The sequence below is a fragment of the Sminthopsis crassicaudata genome, chromosome 5 (assembly GCF_048593235.1).
Source record: "Sminthopsis crassicaudata isolate SCR6 chromosome 5, ASM4859323v1, whole genome shotgun sequence".
Taxonomy (NCBI): domain Eukaryota; kingdom Metazoa; phylum Chordata; class Mammalia; order Dasyuromorphia; family Dasyuridae; genus Sminthopsis; species Sminthopsis crassicaudata.
In genome coordinates, this window is record NC_133621.1 from 84,987,232 (window position 1) to 85,001,732 (window position 14,501).

General features: G+C 48.5%; 1 protein-coding gene across 1 annotated transcript; it reads left to right on the forward strand.

The window, feature by feature from the left end:
* The first annotated feature begins 453 nt into the window (after positions 1 to 453).
* Positions 454 to 13,872, forward strand: SHH (sonic hedgehog signaling molecule). The gene is made up of 3 exons (XM_074267325.1): positions 454 to 1,180; positions 8,188 to 8,449; positions 11,917 to 13,872. Exons 1-3 carry the CDS (start codon positions 872 to 874, stop codon positions 12,786 to 12,788), a joined length of 1,443 nt encoding a protein of 480 aa, XP_074123426.1. The 5' UTR covers positions 454 to 871; the 3' UTR covers positions 12,789 to 13,872.
* The last annotated feature ends 629 nt before the right edge of the window (positions 13,873 to 14,501 follow it).

Sequence of the window (14,501 nt, forward strand, 5' to 3'; positions counted from 1 at the left end):
GAAGGAAGTATGAATTGTCTTTACAAACTGCAGTTATATCAAACTTCTTAAAAGGTTGTCTAACCGGAGCATCTATTATTTTGTTTGACAAATTTACCTTTCCCAAGAAAGTTTAAGAAAAACCATGTAATTTGTGTTATGCTAATAAACCAGATTCTACCTCGCTGCTATACAACCTCCTTTGTATTTCCCCCCTCCCCCTTTCTTTTCTCTTTTTTTTTCTTTCCTCTCCCCCCTACCCCCAACACCCCCCCCGCCCCAGCCCTCAGGTGAAAGTGCGGCGGCAGCAGCAGCAGCAGCAAGCTGCAGCAGCAGCAACAGAAGAAACATTTTGTTGCCTTTTTGAGGGTTAAATCAGAAGACAGGCTGTCTCGCCTCGGCCAATCAGATGTGGTCCCTGCCAGCTATAATATAGTGCTAAAGGCAGGCTTCTCTCACAAGCGTTTCTAGGCTTGCTACCATTAAAATCAGACTCTTTTTGTCTTTTGATTGCTGTCTCGAGACCCAACTCCGATGTGTTCCGTTATCAGCGACCGGCAGCCTGCCATTTCAGCACCTGTCTCGATAGGAATCGGTGGATAGTTGAAGGAACCAGCAAGGAAGCAAAGCTTTATTGAGACAGAGAAAAGGAGAAAAGAGAAAAGGAAAGAGGAGAGAGGGAGGAAGGAAGAGGAGAGAGAGAGAGAGAGAGAGAGAGAGAGAGAGAGAGAGAGAGAGAGAGAGAGAGAGAGAGAGAGAGAGAGAGAGAGAGAGAGAGAGACACCAACCTAGGGAGACAGCCTGAGATAGACACGCGCACAGGCGCGCACACACACATACACACACACATACACACACACACACCAAGGAAGCTTTGAAGTAACTGGATTCAATGGACGAGATGCTGCTGCTGACGAGATTTCTGCTGGTGGTCCTCGTCTCTTCTCTCTTGATGTCCTCGGGGCTGGCATGCGGACCTGGCAGGGGATTTGGGAAGAGGCGGCACCCCAAGAAGCTGACCCCCTTAGCCTACAAGCAGTTTATCCCCAACGTGGCGGAGAAGACCCTAGGGGCTAGTGGAAGATACGAAGGGAAGATCTCCAGAAACTCCGAACGATTTAAAGAACTCACCCCCAATTACAATCCTGACATTATATTTAAGGATGAAGAAAACACCGGAGCGGACCGGCTGATGACTCAGGTAGAAACCCATCCATCCATGTGTGGCGTTTAATGTGTTTCTTTGAAAGGCAAGGAAAACGTGTAAGGAAGCGCTCAGGAGCCTCTGTCCTTTATTTTTCCTTCTCAATTTTAAGATCATATCCCTTTTCCTCCTCACTCACCTACCCCATCACCCTTCCTCTTTCTCAAAGAACCCATATTACGAGTACAGCTAAATAAGTTTGGGGGTAGGGATGGGGGTGGGGAGAGTGGCAGTTGAGCTTGGGTTTTATGTCATTGATTTCATTTCTGTGTTATTGGTCTTCTACTCCCTACCCTGTCTCAGCCCTGTCATGCAACTTGCTAGAGAGAACTCAGCTTTTAGGGCATTGGGCTCCTTGAGTCTGTCCTTGTTGCTTGGGGGAGGAGAGGAAGGGGAGAGGAAATAGAAATAGGAGGGATGGGAGAAGGGGAAAATTCGCGGCCCCCTCTCTCTCCATCAATATATACAGTGACCACCAGATAGATAGCGATTACCGTCTCTGGGAGTATTAGATCTTAAGACACTTTTTTCCTGGCTCCTTTTTTATTTCCTTTCTCACCCCCACTCTTCCCACATCCCAAATAAATTCTTAATTCGGCAGGCCAGGAAGGCTGTTCTGACAAAAGGCAGTGCGGCTTCAGCCACAGCTATTGCTCTCCCATTTCTGTATTATGTAGCTTGTATTGCAATACCGTCCTTTGCAATTGTGCCCATCCGAGTGTGAATATATTGATATTTCTTTAAGGATGCTCTCTTTCTCCCGTCGCCCGTGGTACCTTAGGGGAGGGACTTACAACTTATTAGCATTGCATCACTCTCTTTTAAATCAGATTGCTCAAGAATTACAACCGAATAAATATTGAGTGGGGGATGGGGAGAGGGAATAGTGAAAAGATGGAATGCAGAACTATCTTAGGCTTGTTATTTATTTTATTTCAAAAAAGAAAAAGCAAGGAAGAAACCGCAAAACAAACGTTCCCTTCGTGCCTCCTTTCCCACACTGAGATGTCTGAGAAGCAAATTCGACCGCCAGTCACGGAGTTTCTGAAACTCCACGGATCTAACAAGCTAGAAATGGTTTCCCTTGCAAATATAGGTCAATATCATTTTTATTGCCCTATTAAAATATTTAAGTCCCACCTTTGGTGCTAGTAACGCAATGAGGTTGGAGGAGACGCACTAGTGGGGGTGGAAAGTTGGGGGGGTCGGAGTTGGCAAGGAACTTCCCCCCCTCCCATCCCTATTCAATCCCCCAGGTCGCCGATATATTGAAGGGCAGGAATAAGCCGGCCCTGGAAGATGATTCTATTTCATTTTCACGAGTGTCCTTGTCGGGCTCTCCTCCAGATCTGCTCTCGACCACCTTAAATCTTACCTAGAGCGTTGACGCGGGCTCTTGTAGGCAGATAAAAGCGTGAGCCTCAATTATGTATAGGCCACAGTGTGCAGGTTGAGTGCAGCGTGGTGGACTGAGTTTGCCAGCTTGCTTGGGCAGGAGCTTCCACTCCCCCCCCCCCATCCCCAACCTCTGTCCCTAGCCTGCCTCTGGCTGCTCATAAACCCGCTGGGGGCGGGGGGCTGGGCCGGGGTGAGATGGCTAAGGAAGCGAGGTAGGATTGGGGGGAGGAGGACCCGAGGGAGGGCTGGAGGTTCCCGGCTCCCAACACTACAGTTGCTCTTGTTTGTGGAAGACCGACTGACAGACAGCCCGAGCACCCGTTTCACCCATCCCTGGCCCCCACCGCCCGCCAGATCTCAGTTCCCCCTGCTTACAGTCCTCAGTCATCGCAGCCTTTTTGAAAAGCTGCAAGGCAGCGGAGCTGTGCGCCAAGTCAGACGCATTTTCAGCTCCACTTACTCCTCCTTTATCGATCGCCACGGCTAGGGTTTCAGCTTGTATCCTTTCGAATACGACAGAGGCTGGGGCTGCTACTGCTGCTGCTGCTGCTACTGGCGCTGCCGCCGCCGCCGCCGCCGTCACGGGTCCAGATTCCCCTAAACCCGAAGGGAAGAAATCCTTCCCCTTCCTTAAAAGATCACGCCCGCGAATTAGCTACATAAGTAGGACGATGGTGATGATAATAATAATACTATAATGATAATAATTAAATAAGGCTGCTGGGGGAGGGGGCTGACTAGGCGAGGGTTGAGGAGGAGCAGGCGGCGGCGGCGGGAGGAGGAGGAGGAGGAGGAGGAGGAGGAGGAGGAGGAGGAGGAGGAGGAGGAGGAGGAGGGAGGGAGGAGGGAGGAGGGAGGAGGGGTGTGGTGATGATGTTTTAAAGGGCTGTGTGAAAAGCTAGAGAGGAAGCTCCGAAGGAGTGTTTGGTGATAGCGTATCTTCTTTCTTTCACTCCTCTGTCTAGTCTGTCCTTTCCCTTCTTTCCTCTCGTGATTCCTCTTCCCCAGCCTCGTTTGAATCTTGCTCTTCTCTCCCTTTCACGCCCACCCCACTAACTCTGCATCTCCCCCATTCCCTCGTCTACCTCTGCGTCTCCTTCCCCGCCCCCCTAACTACTTGCCCTTCCCAGGGAATTCAGCGCCGTGCCTGCTACAGGCTTGACCACTCTCGCTGCCATTGGCTGGCAGCATCTGAACTTCTGACCTTCTGTCAACTTCCCTCAGACGAACGAAACGAAAACAAATAAGTCCCCCCCACACACTCACACACACACACACACACACACACACACACACACACACACACACACACACACACCGAGCATTGGCTATTCCTGTTCCCGACACAAAAGATGGGGGGAGGGGGCAACAGCCAGAAGGATTCCTGAAGTTCGGGGAACCTAAGTCCCCGGAACACTGCCATGCAAGTACCCCCCAAAAATGCGTGGTAGTGGGAAGAAGTAAGCACTGAAGAATCAGTCCGGTCACTTGGTTTCTCTCTCCCACCCTACTCCCATTCCTAACATTCTGTTCTCTGGCTCCCCAAGTGAAAAGTGTGTTGGGAGGGGGGGAGAATGACAGGGAAGGGAGTCGGCATTTGGGGGATGCTTTGGTAGAAATAATACACAGTTTATCTAAAAGACAGGGCGATGGAGGTGGGGGATGGGATGCCTGAAGTGATGAGTTTTCTGCAGAGACATCTGAATTGGGGTTCAGCAGGAGATCTTCCTGAGTTAGATGCAACACACTATAGTGTGTGTGTGTGTGTGTGTGTGTGCGCGCGCGCGCGTGTACTGCTTCACAAATCCCTCAACCATGGCGAAATCTTCCCTAGTGGAACTTTCAGAGCCGTTCCTGAACGCATTAGCTACTGGTTAATATTAACTCTAGGGAAGGTGGAAACACAGACGGACACACATGTACAGGCTCAGGCAGGTCAACTTCCCAGTCTCAGGGTGACAATGGTCTGAAAGGGGGACAGCGGGCGGGATCTGGACGGAGGGTGAAGGTTTGGCAAACGTCCTGTCTGCTTTAGAGAATGTTGAAATGGGGAGGGGGGGAGAAGGCGCGGTGTGAGGAAAGCGGAGTTGGATTTAGTTAAGGGAGGCAGGAGATGTATGTAGGTTAAGATTTGTGGGGGCTGTGGCTCTTTTACAATTCAGGGTCCCCCTCATTATGGGAAGCCCACCGGCTTGTTTACAGTGACAGGTACCTGCTAAGTGTTTCCTCCGAGCATTCATTCGTGTAGGGAGAGGTTAGGCACTTGGCAGAGAGCGGGGGCGTGTTGAACAACTTTGCCTCAGCTGACACAAAAGCCCGAGCTGAGGCGGCCCTGCTGGGCTTCACGGTGAGTGAACAGAATTGGGCTTGATTCGTGGCACACGACCCAGTGAATTAATAAATTGTCTGAGCTTCACGGCTTTTGACTTCGACAATCCAGCTCAGCCAGTATAGAGTGAGAGTCCTTCAGGCAGCAACAGCAGCAGCAGAAGAAGGAGGAGGAAGATAAGGAAGTGAAGGAAGAGAAGAAAGAGGAGGAGGGGGAGTGGAGAGGAGGAGGAGGAAGAAGAGGAGGAAGAAGAGGGAGGAGGGAGAAGGGAGGAAGGAGGAGGAGGCGATTGCGGCGGTGGCGGTGAGGCTGTTGGTACTTCCCCTTATGCCAGAAAGAATTCACAGGAAACCTGGGGCAGGGATCGGGGCGAGGATGGTGTATTTGCCCTGTGTTACGCCACCACCGCCTCCATCCCCACTCCTTACTCCCTCAACCCAAACCTTCTTTCTCGGGGGGTCTCCTTGCGCAGATTTCTCTTTCCGAGTGGCTCCAGCTTCAGACAAAAATCCCGATCCCGGAGTGGAAGCGTTTGCCCCCCACTTCTCTAGATTGCCCCCAGGCTCTTTAAAGCTTCACTGTCCAGTGCGGGCGGGGGTGGCGAAGTGCTCGAGGAAGGATCCGGGGTAGGGAAGAGAAGCTGTGCTCGAGTATGCGTGTTTGTGTGTGTGCGCACGTGCACGCGTGACCGCGGGGCGGGCTTATTCTTTCAGCTATAAATCCACTGTTTCATCGCTTGTCTCCCACATAAAGTGCGTGTCATCCTTGTAGTGATCTCACTTAAACTCTTACGGGGAGGGGAGGGGACAACAGGAAAACCCAGCGAAGGTTAGCTTCCCCCCCCTGCCCCCACCACCGCACAGTTTTTATTTTATGTTTTAACTCCCACAACTATATTACTGTTTTTATTGCTGCCAAATACTCAGAACTTTTCCTGTTAAGCAATCGTGTCAAGTTCCCTTGAAAAACTGTAAAAATTCTTAGCCTCCTTGCACCTTCACCCCCACTCCGAACTAACACTTTCCCCCAAAAAAGGCTTTCTGAAAAGCTGCGGGGGGGGGGGGGGGGAAGGGTCCTTTTTTGGTGGGCGATTTTACATATTGGTAACCTCTTTGGGAGAGTTGTCTGGGAGAAGGTTAAGCATCATCTCTATCCCTGGAAGAAGTTAACAGCAAACAGCCCTAGCAGCCACAGAGAGCCAGTCCAGGTCCCTTGACTAACATCACCTCTGCTTTTCCCAATGTCTCTGCTTCTGCCTCCGATTTCTGACTCTAGCTAGAAACAGAGGCATCCTGTCTTATATCATCTGAAGACACAAAATCCACTATCATACATCCCCTCTCCAACCTCTTAATCATTATCCTCCATCACCAATTTCTCTTTCAATTTTTCCCATTCATTCAGCTAATCTTTTCCACTCATTCAGCTAATCTTCACAGCAGTCTTCCGAATATAGTTCTGGCCTGACTGAAGAAAGAGTGAAATTTGGAAAGTTACCTGGGAACCCCATATCCTACACTCTAAAAGTATATTTCAGTTTTTTACTATAATTCTCTTTGAACTGATTTAAAACAAATATAATATTGTAATAATCACAAGGAAAGCATTTTGGCATAAACTTTGTGTGGGGAAGGAGGAGATGGATGGATGGATGCATAGATAGATGATAGATAAGTAGAAGACAGATGAAGGGAAAAGTAAAAAAAAAAAAAGTCATTCTACTTTCTTGATTTTCTTATGGAAACATTTTCCCTTCCTTACTTCCTATTCCTTCCTACTCTCCCAGCACACACATACACACACACACACACACACACACACACACACACACACACACACACACACACACCCCTCTTTACACATAGAAACACCACCCCCTCCCTTAAACTCTTCAGTTTGCTCTTCAAACTTGCTGGACACCATTCTAAACTGGGGCCAAGAGAACAAGAGAGGAGGGAAGGGAAGAGGTTAAAGAAAACAAGAAATACAATCAGACCACAGAAAACCTAAGCAGAAAAGAACTCCATAGAGTAAAAAGAATGTGGCTCTCCAGATAAAGAATGTTTGTCATCCTGCCCTAGCCCATATGGAAAATTATAACTCACCTGGTTACTTTTCTTTGTCCCCCTCCCCCTGCTAAACTTTGCTATCAACTTACAAGCTTGATTTTCCTTTTTTTACCTTTGGCTTAATCTTCCCCTTAGAAAGTCTTGAGGTGGGCAGGAAAGGTCCCAGAGATAAATCATGACTTTTCATTCTTTAAGACATGTACAGTGTATTGATGAAATGTAAGGCCTCTCTGCCATCTCACTGTCTACTTCTTTCTGAGGGCTTTAGGGGGTGATTTACTCTGAAAGGAGAGTTGATTTGGGGGAGTGACTGGGGGGTGCAGAGAAAGACTCTTGTTTGAGAGGGGTCCCGATAGGGACAGATAAAAAGGCATGCAAATGTGTGGGAAACTGTTGTGGCCATAGAAGAGGAACATGAAAAGTTTCAGAGACACATAGGGTGGGAGAGCCCCAGAAAGTAAATGGGGGGGGGGAATAAGGTATGCTTGCTGAAGTCTGTGAGAATGTGACTTGTTTGGGTTCTCAAAGAGACTCCTCCTTTTTAAACTACTCTAATTTCAAACTGTTGGCAGATGGTATTTTAAAAGACAAGACCTTAATTTGGAGTCAATAGACCTAATTCACCTTGACTTTAACCTCTCGGTGCCTCAGTTTCCTCATCTGTGTAAACTGAGGTGGTTGGCCTAGGTGATTTTTAAGGTCCCTTTCACCTCAAAAACCTGTCATTCTGGAACTGCTGCCTCAATGCTTCAAAAAGCCACTCTTCCCAAAAGGAATTTGTTCTCTACAAATTTGCATCCCCAGATGACCAACACTACAAAAGTGTATTCTGGATCATGAGCCAATTAGTCCTGAATCCAGGACCTCAGCTCTCCATCCCACCCCCATCCCTCTGTCATTTCCTACCCTGTCCCCAATACACACATACATGATTAAACTGAGTTGACACAAAATAAGGTCTCCCTCAGACTATCTAGACTTTCCAAATCAAGAAAGTTTTGCTGCCTGAGACTACTGGACCCCTAGTGACAGGAAGTTAAAGAGCTGCTTCCTGGGTGTCAAGAGCCATAAGCAAGAGAGGCTCTTGAAAAGAGGGTGGGATAGGGAGAGGGTGGGTATAAGAAGCAGGAATAGTTCTCAGTCCTGTTAACAAGCTCTCCATCTGTCTTCTCCCTCCTCTATGACACCTCTCCCAATTCTATCCCCAGAGGTGTAAGGACAAACTGAATGCCCTGGCTATCTCTGTCATGAACCAGTGGCCCGGGGTGAAACTTCGGGTCACTGAGGGCTGGGATGAGGATGGTCACCACTCTGAAGAGTCGCTGCACTATGAGGGCCGGGCAGTGGACATCACCACCTCAGACCGGGACCGAAGCAAATATGGCATGCTGGCCCGCCTGGCCGTGGAGGCTGGCTTCGACTGGGTCTATTACGAATCTAAAGCCCATATCCACTGCTCTGTGAAAGCAGGTAAGGGAGCAAGCAAGCCAGTCACTCACCCTACCCCCCACCCCTACCCTGGTTTCCTATCTCTCAACAATGCCCCCTCCCCCAATAGGCCCTCCCTAGCACCATCAGATCTGCAAGTGAGACTTCCTGAGTGATATTCTTGCCCTCCCCTAGGACCCTGGATACTCTCTATGATTGTAGCCTCTTCTGGGAAAAGATGGGAGGGGAGGAAGGAAAAAAGAGGAAGAGAGACAGACAGATAGAGAGACAAAAAGAGAGAGAATGTGCGTGTATACAAGAAAGACGAACCGAGAGATATACCGAGAGAAATAGAGAAGAGACAGAAGACAGGTAGAAAATAATAAACACATCTGGTAAGGGACTTGATGTCATCAGTTAACATCTCTACTTAAAATCTCTGGATTTCAACTTCCAGTCCTACCATTCTAGGAATTGTCCCCAATACCATGATTATATGTTAGGTAAACACCCAAATATTTCCAAACACAATTCAAATGAGTCTTCAGCATGGTAGGGAAGTTCCCATCCTTTCCTCTGGCCTTTCCTTCCTTGACTCCTTCCTTCCTTTCTTCCTTTCAATCTTCCTTCCCTTTTATATACCTATTCTCTTGACTCCTGTTTTCAAGCTTGTATTAAGGCATCCTAGAAGAGGACAGGGATAGGAACGGAGAGAAGACGGGAGCATGGAAGTAGAGTGGGTCTATCCCTAGTGAAGGGAGATGACAGCTGCTCCAAGGATGGAAATATTCAGCAAAGTTATTAAAATAGAAACCAGGTTCAGTGCGACCACTTAAAAAAAAATCCACTCAGACTAAATTGGCTTTTCCCCTTCCTCTCTAAGAGGTTTAACAACCAACCAACTTACTACACTCACGTCCACATTATGTCAGAGTATTCCAGTTTACGGAGAAGGTGAGGTCTCAGAGTTTGCTTTTAAATGAACTCATACTCAAATTTGTGGATTTAGAAACTAGTGTAAATATATAAATGAATAAATAAATGGGAGAGCTTTCTCATGCTCCCAACAAACATTAGTGCTTCCAAACATCTGGATGGCCACACGCTCGGAAGCCCTGATTATTATTATTAGCTCTGCTAAGATTACTTACTACTGTGGGTGAGGGCCAAGAACTTTGATTTCATCTTGTGGTCTGCAGCTGGTATATCCCCAACCAGAGTGTATTTTTTTTTTTCATTTGTGTGGTTTTTTTTTTCCTCTGGGCTTGCAACGCCACATGCTGTTACAGAGGAGGAATAGCTGTGGGAAAAAAGAAGAAGAGGGCTGGAGGGTGGGAGAGGAAAGCACCCAACTTCAACCCATCACTTGGGATCTCTTTTCAAAGCTTTTTCCACCTATGAGCATAAGTTGACACATTTAGTAAAACAGTTAACGGTGAATTTCAGAAGAGTCGATTTTCTTCACTTCCCTGGCTTTGCCTGCTTGGTTTTTAAACTGTATTTTAATGGCATCTTTTAGTTAAGAAACATTTTTAAAGTGTCAAGACACACTTGGTGGGAAAAGAAAATAATGACTTTTTTTTGTTGTTGTTGCAACAACAGAAGGGGGGAGGGAAGGAACCTGAAAATAAATGGAGGATGGTAGTGACGTGTATTTATAGCAGAAGGAAAAGGCTCACCAAGGGAAAGAAAATTAGCAATATTCACTTCCTTGGATCCAGAGATGAGAAAGTTTCTCACTTCCAAAACTTTATTGCAATTGGGAAGGGTGGGCCGGGGTGGTATCTCAGTAGTTCACCCTGCAGGGGAACTGGTGAGCCTCTCTCTCTCTAGGCTCTGCTGTCTAGACGCTGAAATGACCTCTGAGGCCTTCTCTGTTTTTCATAATGGTTTCCCACCCTTTCCCCTGCTCCTGTCCAAACCTCCTCCCCAATGTAAAGGCATAATCTACCGTGTGGATTTTTCCTAGGGAGAGGAAGAATTCCGAGGGACTAGAAAGCTACTCATTGAAATTCCGAACACACTTGGGGTTTGGGGGTAATATCTAGTGCATGTCAGGCAGGGTCGTGTGATTCTACTATGGGGTTTTCTAGAGACCAGGTCCTATTTCGAAGACTAAAGCTGGTTTCCAATGGTCAGAGGCTCACTTCATGACGGAGAAACTGATGAGAAGATTAAAACCCCTGTAATTCCAGCAGGAAGATTCTTTATCTCAATCTCTATTTGCAAAAAGCATGATCCCGGAGATTGGAATGCAAAGAAGAGTACAGCCCCCTCTCCTCCGCCCCCTCCCCTTCCAGGCCCCCCTCTAGTCCTCCAAAAGCCTGAATTATTGTCATCTGGATAGAGAGAGACCGAGACAGAGAGGGTGAGAGGCTGGGGTGCTAAAAGGGGGCATTGAAAATGGGCCGCGTCTATCTGGTGCTTAGAGCAGGGTCCTCCATTTAAAATTCAAATACACATCTTGAGTGCCCTGCAAAAGTGGCTTTGCTGTGCAAATAGTGCTTGTGAGGGCCTGGGTTTTTGGAGAGTATGTGTGTGAATTGGCACATGGGGGGCTCTGCACCTGAGCAAATAACGGGGTGGGTAGTGAGAGAGTGAAACACACACACACACACACACACACACACACACACACACACACACACACACACACAAAGAAGAAGAGGAGGAGGGGAGAAGGGGGGAGAAAATGGAAGTGTCCTCTCTTCCAAGAGTGCCTCCCATTTATTCAAGGAATCGAAATGACAATGCGTGAGTTCTTTATTAGATTTTAATTAGAGGACCCAAACAAACGCCGGATTTTCCCTCCCAGACAAATTGCCCGGTGTGTTTGTCGAGTTGCTACAACTATTTCAGTTATTTTTCATCAGAGACCCCAAGCAACGGCCAAACGCAGCGGGGCTTCAGCTCCAGCTCAGCGCTCTCTGTCTAGTCTAGCTCACCCACCCCGTCCCCCCCAGAACGCCCTCCACCCAGACCGGCCCTTCTCAGGGCCAGCCCTTCCTGGGAATTCGGCCCAGTGAGCCTGGGTGCAAATCACTCCCGGCCCCTCCCCCTGCGCAGTGCAGAGCGCTCCCAGGGTGAGGAGATGGTGAGTGGAGAGTGAGCATCCTAGGAGAGAAAGGAGAGACTTCTCATGAAAAACGGAAGGGAAGCCCGACTCTCCCCAACAAGAGGAAGATAGCTACCTACCTCCTCCAGGCGCGGTGGGGAGGGGCAGGCAGGCAGGAGTCCTCGGCGGGAAGATGGGACAGTCCCACTGTGCAGCAATGTCCCACCCTCGCTCTCCCAGAGGATGATAAAGAATCCGTTCCCGGTCTCGGCGCCGCGGCGTAGGGAATCAAAAAGAAAAGTGGCCGGTGTTCTGCTCCGGGACCCTGCCCTCGCAGGATTTGCCCGTCCCCGCCTCCTCTCCCCCGCCAGGCTCCCCCGTCCCGCGCTGCCTGTCTCTCGGCACTAACCGCCCTCATTCCCCTTCTCTCTCTCTCCCCCGCTCCCACCTGCAGAGAACTCAGTGGCCGCCAAGTCGGGCGGCTGCTTCCCGGGCTCGGCCACGGTGCACCTGGAGCAGGGCGGCACGAAGCTGGTGAAGGACCTGAGCCCCGGGGACCGCGTGCTGGCCGCCGACGACCAAGGCCGCCTGCTCTACAGCGACTTCTTGGCCTTCTTGGACCGGGAGGACGGCGCCAAGAAGGTGTTCTACGTGATCGAGACGCGGGAGCCCCGGGAGCGCCTGCTGCTCACCGCCGCCCACCTGCTCTTCGTCGCCCCGCACAACGACTCGAGTCCGGAGCCGCTGCCTCCGGGGGAGCCGGGGCTGCCGCCGTCGGAGCAGCCGTCGGGCTGGGCCTGGCAGAAGCCCCCGGCCGGGGTCGCGGCCGGACGCCAGTCGCTCTTCGCCAGCCGCGTCCGCCCCGGACACAGGGTCTACGTGGTGGAGGAGCGGGGCGGGGACCGGAGGCTGCTGCCCGCCGCCGTGCACAGCGTGTCCCTGCGCGAAGAGGCCACGGGAGTTTACGCGCCGCTCACCGCGCAGGGCACCATCCTCATCAACCGCGTGCTGGCCTCCTGCTACGCCGTCATCGAGGAGCACAGCTGGGCTCACTGGGCGTTCGCCCCCTTCCGACTGGCCCACGCCCTGCTGGCTGCGCTCGCCCCCGCCGGCAGGGACTGCGGCAGGGGCGGCGGCGGCCCCGGCGGGGGCGGGGGCGGCCGCGCCGTCCTCCCCGCAGCCTCGCCAGATGCGCCCGATGCTCCAGATGCGGGGGCCGCGACGGCCGGCATCCACTGGTACTCGCAGCTGCTCTACCAAATAGGCACCTGGCTGTTGGACAGTGACGCACTGCACCCCCTGGGGATGGCGGTCAAGTCCAGCTGAAACGGAAGGGGATCCTGGGCGGAAGGGGGGCGGGGGGCGAGGGGGGGGGCAACAACAACAAAAAGAAATTATGAGAGCACGGAATGAGACTTTTAATTATAATAATAATTAATAATAATAATAATGATAATAAAGTAGGACAGTCCAAAGTAGACTTTAAGGAAACACAGACCCCGGGAAGTTTTGTTGTTGTGTTTAGTTTTTATATATATATTATATATATTTTAATTTTGTTGGTTTTTTGTTATTGTTTTATTTTTGTTATTATTTTTTCCTCCTCTCCTGGCTATTTATTTGTTTGGTATTTGAATAGATGTTTTAAATAATATGAACCGGACCTTCAAGAGCCTTAAATAGTTTTTTTTTTCTTTGATAACTTATTATTATCATGTGAATTGTACTCACAGGGGGGAAAGATTATTTTGTGAGGCCAAGCAAAACTGCTCAGAGTCTATTTTTCTACATGTCCCGCGTGTCCTGACTTTCAGAAAGCAAAATTCTGTACTTTCCACTCCTCCTTTGCATCGCTCCTGCTTTCCAGCAAGTGTAAAGTAAGACATGCTTCGTGGGGGTCCACAAATTATATTTTTGTACGCAGAATTGTAAATTAGATTTTTTGAGAGATCAATACTTAACAGAATTACATTTTGTTTTTTTTGAAATAGTGTAAAATATGAGAATATATTATTTTAATTTAACTAGTTTCCACTGTAACAGCCATCTCCTGTATTGTCTTTTTTGCTTTAATATTTGCATTGTCAGCATCATTATGGCCACATTCTTGGAAGTCAAGACTGTTACATACACTTTTTTTTTCTTTTTTCTTTTTTGCAAACTGCAAGAACTTTGTTATTTTTAACTTCAAAGAATTTATTAGAAAATAATATTTTTTAAAAAAGCGCACATGGTAATGAGCCCACAAAGATGGAGCCTGTAGTTTGTACAGAGGGAAAAAAAGGATGTTTTGCATTAATAAATTGAGAAATAACTACTGTAAATTTACTAAAATGTATTTTTAAAATATTTTGTAATAGTTTTAATAGTTTTATAGAAATAAAATGTGCCATGCACAATCTGGTTAGTATATAATAACTAAGAGTTATTGTTGCAGCCCTTTTTTTTTTCTTTTTGGCTTCTTTGTTTGGGAAACCCGATACTGAAAGGAGTTCCCGATATTCTATTTAGATGTGTTGCTTATACTGTGAATTCAGATAAACTTAAGTAGGTAACCAAATACATCAAATCAACTTGTTTATCCTCCTCTCTAGAGAAACCTTAATCTGTTATATTTATTTTGTGAAATTGTTTCTATACTCCCCATGGATGGGTGTTCATGTAATGGTAATGACGTGTGGAGGGGCAGGGTTTCCTCTTGATCAAAAAAAAAAAAACCTAATTTGTCCAAGAGGAGTCAGCCTCAAAGGGACTTAACTTTCTCCCTTATGTCCTATTCTGTACTATATAGTCTGCTCAGTTGGCTCACTTTTGGGGGCCTACAAGTAGGCCCCAATCTGTCCTTTGGATGCCAGAAAATGTCTCATTGCACTTTTTCTGTCTCTGGGTTTTAGTGATCAGGTCCCATCATTGCTTCTCTAGATCCTCAAGGCTACATAGCTCCATTCCTGCATGGAGAATGGCCTACAACTATCTGATTCTCCCAGCCACTATCCTTTAGAAATCTCCCAGGATCTCTGAACCAGAGGGAGAACATCC